Here is an 11,171-nt window from a genome sequence, read left to right on the forward strand (position 1 = left end):
ATACAAAACAAAAGTGATACTAATAAAACATGAGCATATGCATACGCCTAAACAAACACATGTAAGCATACATATAGGCCACACATGGCTGCACACTCCCACGCACACAATAAGTCTATCAACTGTCAGGAAAGGCCAGCATGTAAAAGTAAGTTTCCAGATGAGATTTAAAGTCGCGAATCAGCTGATCTGATGCTCAGTGGGAGGCTGCTGAAAAGGTTCGATCAGCCTTTGTCGAAGCTCAGTTATATACTCTGACATCAGATCATTCAGAGTCTTGCATGTGATTAAAAGAACTTTAAAATGGATTCTAACAGAGACAGGAAGCCAGAGCAGGGAAGTCAAATTTGTTGTGATGTGTGAGGATCGTTTTGTTTTGGTCATGCTGAATTTTAAAGGATTTAGAGCTGATATATAACTCGAGTGTTCGGGCAGGTGAGCAAGGCGTCACCGTGATCAAGAGCATGTATGGTTTTACTTGTGCTGTGACTGAAGTGATGATTAAACGGACGACTTCATCCTTCACAGTCAGTGTGCGCTTTCCTTGCTCCAACTGCAAAATTAAGGAACAGTGGATTTTTCTTTGTGAGCGTTTTGAATCAGTCAGGCAAATTACATGATTCATAATTTCCACATTGTAAAACTGCAGCTTATTGGACAATAAATTAACCCACCAACCAACCAGCTAACCAACCCTTCTCTATCATGGTTGCTCACTGTAGATAATAGCAGCCAGATGGGCTACAGAGCTGCTGTGCTGAACCTCTAACAGGCATGTTAACAAGAGAACAATCACCACTTCCTTACACACGTGATCATTCTGACATTTATTGGCATTTATGAGATGACACACTGAAATTAATTTTCAGGAGCGTTGATGTCACCAAACCTGTTCTGTTGTTTTATCAGTGTAAGATAAAGGGAGCCTTCAGGACTCAGAAACCACTGTGCACTGCATGTGTCTGCAGACCTGCAATGGTGGTCGATTACAGAATTTTCAATGTGTGTATCTGTAGGAAACTCGCCAGGTTGGTTCTGTCATGTCACAGAAATCCATCCACACGCTCATAAACTGATGCTTTGATTAATATTCGTCGACACCAAGCCTCCTATCAGAGAGCACAGGCCTTGACTGTCAGCTTATTTTACACATCCTCACCCCATCCAGAGATCTGAGCTTTACACTTTACAGAAATGCGTTTTGATATTTGGAAAATAAAAACATGGCATACACAAAAAAAACTGTAAAAATGTGGCAGTCTCTAAGTGTCTATAAGGGTTAGGATATAACGTCGTTGCAGCAAATGGAGCATGCGCACAGCAGTCCTGCTGTATCTAAACAGTGAGGTAAAACACAAGTGTTCATTTATTTCTGTCCTATAAACTGGTTTTGAAAATGTGCTCCCTGTTGTTGACAACAGACGCATTTTCCAAGGTCATGTTACCGCACAGTCTTCTTAAAGGGGATGTTTCCACTTTGTCACTGTCAGCATGTAAAGACAGCAGTGGCGGGAAATAATAACTTGGACTAAAGTGATTATTAGGGTGTAGTGACCTTTAGGCAACCAGTGATTTATTGCGAACAGAAAAGCTGATTAGAATAAAATTAAAATAGACTTTCAGCGTGTGTGAATGGGTTTTTTTTTTGGCAACAAAACGTAATTCAAACATGCATCAGTGGTGCAGCAGAGACGATCTGCAGCTCAGTTGAATTCCAATATGTTGGCTTTTTCATCGGTATTTAAGTTTAACAAATAAAGATGATCCATCCAAGTGTTGCTGAATCAGAGATAACAAGACTTTTGACCTACATGTGACATCCTTGTCAGTGTTGATAGTTATATTGACTTCAAGAGGTCAGAGGTTAATAGACAGTAGGCTGACAGGCAAATCATGCCTCTTCTAACAATTTAGATATTTTAGTAAGATTTCTAAGTAGCTACAGCTGTGTCAGAATATACTTCTATGGTTTAAGTGCATCTCTGAGGAGCAGCATGTATGTGCTTTGTGTGATCTTGAAGTTGTGGAAGATGAATTTCATTTTCTGTTTCCATGCCCTTTGCACAGTGACCTGAGAAATCATTTGTTTAAAGAAGTTCAGGTGAAGAACCTCGACTTATTTTTGGATGTCTGAGTGTGACGTGTTGAGCTGGTTCTTCAAGAGATGTATATATTGAAAAAGCATGGATATTAAGACAGAAAACAAGACTACAATGTTCTTTTATTGATTTGTATATTTAGGAAAAGCTTATTTATTTATCTGGTTGTTTATTTTGAAATTCTCTTAGCATGAGTCTCTGGATATATACTCATGAGATCAATCAATCATGTAGAAGGAGAACAAAAAAAGTGATGCAGCATCAGCAGGTTTTCATTCTCACGTGTTTCCGCTGAACTGCTGCGTTTTAATCTTCAAATACTCACATAAGCAACATAATAATAAAACGTAAACGAGTCCTGGTCGGTTGTTTAGTTATATAATTAATAGACGGGGCTGAGGATGAAGTTGAAAAGACTTTAAACACCACAGATAACTTATTTATTAATTTATATCGCCAGTTATTCGATTTGTTTTATTTTGCTGAGAGATGCTTTTATTTTGAAAGGATTATTAAGGAGATGCATATGTAAATAATATGCTAATGAATTGCACTGCAGGTTATTACAAGGAATGTTGCTGCACCGGAGGCTTGTGCAGTATGTGTGAACAGACGTCTGTTGGAGCAGGCTAATGACGCACACAAAAATAAGATGATGTAATAGGCAACAAGAGACGTGGAAGTGAAGATACGCGGTGACAGTGAGATGAGACATATCTTGGGAGGAAAAACAAAACAGCAGGGAGAGAGGGGAGGCTAATCTATTTCACAACCCGACCTGGAGCCAAAATGGACTTTGGACAAAGCGCGGAGTCAGAGGTCACTCCGATAGCTGCAGCGTGTGTGGCCGCGCGAGACTGCAGTCCGTGTGTGGATAATGAACCAGGCCGACGACGGTGATATTAAGATTATGATTTTAAAAAAGCGGTGCATACGGCTGCAACATTTGATAACAATAAATATTTTCCCCTCCAGGAGCTGAACCCGTTAACTGCTGCTGCAGGAGCTCATAAAATGTTCATGCATTCTTGCATCTTTTCCTGACACTTTGAGGAACTCTAGTCGCACAGCATCCAAAAATGCAGAGATATTTTTTTATGCAAAAGGGAATTTCCTTTATATGTAGACTTGGTTGTCACGAGGTTCCAAGTCTAGACTGCATTACACACAGCTTACACAAGTTTTCGTCTGACATAATGGAAATTTATAAGTGACCTACTCTGCTCACTCAAACACTCTCTGGACTCTGGCAGGGAAGTTCCCCCCACACATGAAAAGCAACAGCATATGTAGATGATTAAAAGTGAGAATCGTATCAATGCGATGACCGAGTTAAAGTCAAACAGGTTTGCGTTGGACACTAATATGACCGCGGGAAGTGCAGCAAAACCACGCAGACAAAGAGATTAAAATGTGCTGTCTTCACTTGTGTTGTAAAAATATTTACACGTGTATCTCTCACACAATCTCAAATCCTTTATCTCCATCTGTTTGACTCAGTCTTTGACAGGGGAAATCAATAAGGCACATTAGGCTTCAACTCTTCAGGGTACCTAATAAAAAGAGCAACTGAAAATAACATGATGAATGACATAAACTGTACCAGGTTTCAGTGTCGTGTCAAAACTGAATGTTCTTAAGAAGCTGGTGCTGTCTTCACTGTACAGTGTGTCTACAAAATTGTCTCAAATGATAACCCACTGTTATTAGTTTCACTTCCTCTCTATCTCATGTGTGATGAGATTTAACATGAGAAACCTTTAAGGGACATGGCTACTTCCTGGCTTCAGCTCTTCATTGTAGCCCACTTAAAAGAGTGGCTCCAAGCCTTGGCTACAGAGCTGAAACTGCACTATTATTGATACTTTTCATAGGATAAAAGTGGCTGCAGACATCTGTAGTTGTGGGCTGTGTGTTATGTAACAGATACTAAAATGTTCAGCCTGTAGAAGTCCATCAGATCTCAGGTTTTCAGTGGAACTCCAGCTGTTATGCATATTTTTGTTTCACTTTACTAAAATATGCCGATATAACCTCAGGGAGTACTGAAATAATTCCATTGCGCTCAAAATCCAGTGCACAAGTTTGTTTTTAGCCTATTTTTGTGCATTCAGGGTGAAGCAACATGGTAAAAGTTGCATCAAAAGCTGAGACCAGAGCTTTTGTTTGGTTTACACTTTCAATCTCTATCTGGGATTTAATAAGTATAAAAAAAATAATTTTTGTCTTTTAACAGTAAAAAAAAGATGTCTGCATCTGAGGACAGTTGGTTTATTTTTGATAGTCACAAGTGTGATGAAGTATAAAACAGTTTATTTCAATGCTTGAAAACAACTGAAAACAATGAAACATTTTGTAACTGTATGAGATTATGATGATTTCATTCAGAAAGGGACAGTGCACATTATTAAACATGACCACTTAAGTCACGTACATGTGACATATTTAGCCATACAGGCTAATTTTCATCAGCATTCCCTGGCAGTTTGATGACATATGTGTAAGAAAAAGGCATTAAAATAACCTGAAAAGGCACAAAAGCACACAGCAAGGCACATAAGTGGGGTTCATTTCAGTATCTGAACATGGCTGTGCAAAACTGCAAATAATGCAACATTTCTATAAGTCTTGTGATTGGTTCTTTTTGTAGCTTTATATGAATTTCCATTGCTCCACACTCCGAGCTGTCCTTTTGTCTGTAAGAACAGTCTGTCACACCTTAATTAATGGCCTTTATAAAATGCTGCCATAATATTATAATAAAGTCCCAGTGTCCTCAGATGAGGACTTCCTAATTAACAGCATCTTAGCTTGTTACTATGGCTATAGTTTGTGTGCAGTAGCGTATTAAACTACAGATGCAGCCTAACTAAACACAAATAAGCAAGTTTCAACCATCAGGTTTTGCAGCTTGTCCACTTTTGTGTCGTCATCAGCTGTAAACTTAAGCAGAGTGACGTAAGAGGTGCAGCAAACCAAAAATGTGAGGACGCAAACCCACAATCTCGCTCGCCCTCATCCACCCTCAGTGGTTTCCCCACTCGCAGCTCCTCAGCTCAGCCCTCTGCTGCTCCACACGCTACATCAGCTGATCCGTCACGTGGTCTGGTGTCGTGGGTCACCCTCTTGCAAAATGGAGTTGTCTGAGTCTGTGCAGAGAGGGCTGCAGTCTCTCGCCGACCCGTCCGCCTTCGACCACAGCAGCTTCCAGGTGCTGCTGGACGTGTCCTACCGGAGCCTGCTCTCCTCTCACGGCGACCCGGGAATCCTCGGTGAGCTGCCGCCTCTCTCTCCCTGCCTCCGCCGCCGCTGGTGCTTTTGTCTCGGCTGTTGCTTCCGGTTTCTCTCCGTGTGAATGTGTGGAGGAGCTGCGTCGATGTTTGCGGATTTGTACGATTCCCCACGGCACGCTGCGAGTTTCTCCAAACCGGATTGTTTGTATAAAGATCTTTAATGAGGCGCAGTGGTGGTGGAGCAGATCAGATGTTAACCCTTTCTGCTGCCTGCTTTACATTCAGCAGCAGTCACACAGTCACCACTCGGGATGCCTTTTGTCATTTAAACCGGCATCAGGTCTGCTCAGCATATTTTGTGAGACTATTTCAGTCAGGATCAGTCAAAACTGATCATGTAGACACATCCGAGTGTTCGCTTTACGCGCGCGTTGCAGATCTGCAGCTCTGTGTGCCGCACATATTTGGATTTATGCAATAAATGTAAGATATGCAAAATAACAGCACACATCTCATGCAATAGTTGCACTCCGACTTTTTCATGCTTGCTCCTTTTCACATGTGTTGTCCAACTCCGAGTCCTTATAATGGCAGAATTATATACAAAGTGAAATGTCCACCACACAAACAAACAAAGGACCCCTGGCTGATGCAGCTGAGGGGCCCCATTCACATGCAAATCATCATTGATTCCCATTCCGCACGTCAATCTGGAGAGCACAAGTATGGATCGCGGATCATTTCTACCAATCTGCTGGCTCCATAGAGGAGAAAATACTGAGCTACCTGCAGAGCCGCGTCCTCACACCGTGTGTTTGTGCCTACAGATCAGCCCGAACTGAAGCACATCGACCAGATCCTGCTGAAACAGAATCACGCTGCAGCCACCACCTTCGTGCTGGAGGCTGTCAAACAAAACGCAGACAAGTCGACTATAAGGTAGGCGGCACGAGCCAGATGAGAGTTTCCTGTGACATGTAGGATATGCTGCTGTCACCCCCCTGCACGGGCTAAAAATAGCCTCAATAGTTGACAGTATAAGGGTATAAAATTGTGCTCATGTCAGTGTGACAGGAAGCATGTTGCTCTAGATCATAGTGTGTGCATGTGTCTGACCATGTGAAGAACTAATGGGACCTGCTGGTTGCATCTTCATGAACTTAAAGATTGCAGAAATAAATTTAATTTATGAAATATGTGAACTGTATTTCCTGTAAAACTACATGAAGCTATATCACAGTAAAATATTGTACATTTAAAATACAGCAAAGCAATGTGATTTAGCCGTTTTGTTGTGCTCTGAATGTGTGGCCTATGTCCAGATGTGTAACTATTTTTTTTCTTTTTTCTTGTTTTTTTCAAGCAAAACAAACAACAACAATAATGGTGATTAAAAAAAACATACAACCAATAAAATACACCACAGAAAGCTACACCAAGACAGGACAAAGGGAACGAGGATAGAGGGAACACAACCAAGGCAGAGCATTATATACGTAGCCTACATGAAAGTATATACATGCATGATAGATACTACATGGTACATTTCATAAATATCAAATTATGTGCACTAGTTAACGCCTCACATTGTAAGAGAGGGTGCAGCTCATCAGTACCTCAGGTTACAGTATACGGGCCCCGAATTTTCATGTAGATTCTTGCATAGTCCTTCATAGGAGGAGATTTTAGCGGTCCTTCACCGATATATCTGTCGCAGCACTATCCTGCACCGTAAGATCTCCTTAGTGTTAAGCCCACTTCTTTCTCAGCACCCAATAGACAAAGCATTTGTGTCTGTACAAGTGCAGAGGACATCACTGCATTGATGAAGGCAATAATGTGAGCCCACAGTAGATCTATCATGGGGCATGAGTACAACATATGTAACAGGGTGTCACAGCTCAGTTTCTAAGTTCTAACTGTGCCATTTTACTTGGCGTCAAAGAAATCCTATTGATGATTTTATATTCATCAAGCATGTCTGGTTTTCTCTTGATACTTTAAACCACAATCCAATAATTCCTCCCCATTAGTTGTTCCACTAGTTATCTCCTCCCAGATGTCCCTCTCACGGCATCTCTTTAGGCCATCTAAACTAGGTGGCTGAGAGCTTCTCAAGAGGTTATAGAAACATGATGGATGGTCTGGGATGTCCTGCTAATGTACCAGCCAAGTTGTTGTTAGGTTTTTTTTATGATTAGCAATATCAAGCAACTTTTGAATCTGTCTGCAAGTGTCTTAGAACTAAAACTGTAAATGGCTGCAAATCAATTTAAATAAAGTAATGGATGCGAGTTATTTGACGTGTTGGTCTGAGTGCAGTGGTAGCTTATCATTAAAATACAGTTTCTCATAATTGTACATCTACATTGTCTTAACATATTAATTTTTTTTGTCATTGGCTTAGGGTGTTTATAGTTAGAAAAGAGAGGGTGTTTTTCTGATCATCGTCAGAGTTGTATTCAGGATATAGAGCAGGGGTGTCAAACTCATTTTAGTTCATGTGTCACATACAGTTGCATTTGATCGCAGGTGACCAGTAAAACCATTGCATAATATCCTAAAAATAACAAATGCCTTCAGTTTTTTTTAACCTTTCTTTTGTTTCAAGATTTTAAAAATGCTCTTCCATTCACAAAACAGATGACAAACAGCCTGTGATGTCGTCAGAAGAATAAATGCAATTTCACAATATTTCTCAGTTCTTCCACATTCAGTCAGTCGACACCTCGCTGTCATTTCATGTGCATTTTTATATACATTTCCACTCTTGTATTGTAATCCTGACATCACAGCAAACTGAAGCGAAAGAAAAGAATTCTGGTCGGGGTGGAGAAGCCTCTGAAGCAGCTACTAACTTTTTAACATGCTCCTGAAGTCTGGCACCTCTCAGCCGTCACATGTGCATCACTATTAAGTGTGCAAAGCCATCCAGTGGGCCGGATTGGACCCTTTGGCGGCCGGTTCTGGCCCCCGGGCTGTGTGTTTGACACCCCTGATATAGAAGATAAACATGTGCAACAGATGTGCATGTGTGTGATCATCCAAGAAACAGACACCAATATACAGCTGAAGAATCATTTAGACCTCAATGGAAGTATTTTTATTTATTTATTTTGTATTTATTTTTTTTTGTACTTCTCAGAAACCCTTGAGTTTTCAGGCTGTCTTAAATTTCCCCACATCCTAAAATGGCTTTTTAACTGTGATTACAACCCCTCTTCACTTGGACAAGCAACATTCATACATTCATGGGATAAAGTAGCTCTGATGTATTTGTTCCTGTGTTGTCTCTTTGTTTGGAAAGGTAAAAAATGTCTGGGTTACAATTAAAACTCCACTTTAACCCTTTCCAAAAATATGAATGAAATTGAGTTTTTTGAAAATCTAAAGGTTGTTTCCTTCTTGCAGCTCGTGCCTTGAAGAACTCACATTCGGCGCAGAGAGAATAGAAATATTCTGTAGCACACACCAGGTGACAAACATTTATTATAACATTTTTTATTTGTTGCATGTAGTCTTGTGACTGTGGCTGACCTGCCCATTGATCCATGTTTTGTTTTACAGAAACATAAAAAAGAACTGGAGCATCTGTTAGCAAGGTAAGCATGAGGAGATTTGTGGAGGTGATGGTGTTATTTTTGAGTTTGATACAAACTGATGAAGATGTAAGTGGAGCATTGGATATTTTTAAACCTGCATGATTGTATTTGAACGATTTTGCTCACTGGTTGTTCACTGATGATCACAAACTCAACGTTTATCCATTTTTTATTTGACTCCACATCACTGATGTTGATTTATGGTCTCACGTGGAAGAAACGCACGGATCAACACATGGGAACACAAACTGTTTAGACGCAGTTTTAAAGCATTAAAGCAGATAAAAAGAAATCGAGGGAAGAGCCAGCCAGTTGTTGCTTCAGCCCACGCGGAGCAGAGAGGGTCGAGAAGGACACGGAGTGTGATTAATTGCAATGTAAACGCTGCTTTATGACGCGCCATAAACAAACTCCCTTTGTGAAAGAGCCACATTGTCTCCAAACTGATTTAGAACTGTTACAAACAAGCGGCCGATTCATATAAAACACGGAAAGTCTTTTAATCCCACACTCAGAAAAATGTGTGATACACAGAGCAGTGGGACATGTGGTTTAATAACCTTAAATGGTTATTTAGTAAATGCTGGAAAGCTTTAGAGAACCGGCCAAAAATGCCCACGAAACAATTTTGCTCCTTCTTTATAGTCTTGTTCCAGGTTTTCTGTTGCAGTAAAGCATTTTCTGTCCCTCTCCACAGCATAGGAAGGTGTCCACCACAGATCACTGACGCGTCATGGCGCCTACAATACCATGTGAAGGTACATATAGCAAGTTTTGGAGCACTTTTGTTGCGCAATTTCTTGCTTCAAACTAAAATGTTGTGTCCTTTACAGAACGGGCAGGTCGATAAGGTCAACGAGCCTTTCTACTTGATTTCACTGAACACTGAGGTAAGACTCCAACACATGTTTATGCCTCCACTTTCACGGATTTTCATGGATGTGTTTGGTGCGTTTCTGTGCGTAAAACGACGATTTGTTCCTTTTGTTAGAACGAAGGATCCCCGGAGGATATCAACTTTACCTGCACAGTGGAGCAGCTACAGGTCAGAGGAAGGATCTTTTTTTGTCTTTATATACTGCTATTTTATCTTCTCTTCGTGTGTCATTTTTATTCCAGAGCTGGACCGTTTTGCAGTTGTATCTTTGCAACTTTTACGCATCACATTCAGCCTCCTTATGAATAAATGATTGCTGAAGGGTTCTCCTCTTCAGACAGGGCAACTTCCCAAGAAAATAGACGTGTTAAATTGCATCTTATCTATGCGTTTGACATGATACATTTTTTGTCTGCACATGAAACTGATTTTCAGAGCTGCAGCCAAACATTAAATATGAAATAAATCCAGACCCATAGATTGTGTTAATTATGGGCATTGTGCGTCATCGCTGAAGCCTGAATGAGATTATAAAGGTCCACTGTGACCTCGGCTGCTTTCTGTGTGATGGCTGACCTGTATTTAAATCATGTGGACTGTGATTAGATTCACGATGCAGAATATTTGGTTGATTGAATTCGGGTGTTAGGCTAATGTGGCAAGGCTGAATCCAAAATTCTGAACGCACACTTAATTTGTTTAAGTCGTATTTATAATGAGTATAATAACCTGAATATTATTTATTTGTATTTTATTTTTTCGCCGGACATGTTCCTGGTTGAAAGTGATCAATGATTTTGTTTGCAGGATTTGGTGGGGAAGCTCAAAGACGCTGCCAAGAGTGTGGAGAAAGCCAGTCAGATGTGATGCCGGTGTCCAGTTTCCACCACAAAGCACTGAACTTCATCACTTTTCCAGCGGCATTGCTCACCTCTTTATAGCCTTCTTTTATACCTGCAGATCGACATGACGTGTGTGCATGTGAGAAAATGACCATTCCAAGTTGTGTGTTTTAATTAAAAGTGAGAAAAAAATCAAATCCACCTTGTGCTTTGAATGATTTCACGGTTTGATGTACTGACAAGGATCAAAGTGTCTTTGGGAATTCACATCTGGGCTTGAAAATATTTTTGATAAATACAGTGGATGTCATTGTGTCAGAGAGTTTGAATGTGGAGCCAATGAACATCTAGGTTTGTGTTTTGTCAACACTTAGGAGCCTGAGTAGGATTTTTGCCATAGTTTCATGACAGCAGTGTATTTAGTTTCCTGCAGCATTTGTTGCAACAAGAGGCTCAGCTCAGATTTTTCTGGAGGACTGGGAGAAGCAGAATCCTGCATCCAAGTTCAAAGCTCCTCA

At 40.6% G+C, this 11,171-nt stretch overlaps 1 protein-coding gene across 1 annotated transcript; it reads left to right on the top strand.

Moving 5' to 3' along the window:
- The first annotated feature begins 5,187 nt into the window (after positions 1-5,187).
- Positions 5,188-10,850, top strand: commd3 (COMM domain containing 3). Its single transcript, XM_049564694.1, has 8 exons — positions 5,188-5,371; positions 6,160-6,271; positions 8,744-8,807; positions 8,900-8,934; positions 9,632-9,692; positions 9,768-9,824; positions 9,926-9,979; positions 10,619-10,850. Exons 1-8 carry the CDS (start codon positions 5,233-5,235, stop codon positions 10,676-10,678), a joined length of 582 nt encoding a protein of 193 aa, XP_049420651.1. The 5' UTR covers positions 5,188-5,232; the 3' UTR covers positions 10,679-10,850.
- The last annotated feature ends 321 nt before the right edge of the window (positions 10,851-11,171 follow it).

The sequence above is a fragment of the Epinephelus fuscoguttatus genome, linkage group LG21 (genome assembly GCF_011397635.1).
Source record: "Epinephelus fuscoguttatus linkage group LG21, E.fuscoguttatus.final_Chr_v1".
NCBI classification, from domain to species: Eukaryota; Metazoa; Chordata; class Actinopteri; order Perciformes; family Serranidae; genus Epinephelus; species Epinephelus fuscoguttatus.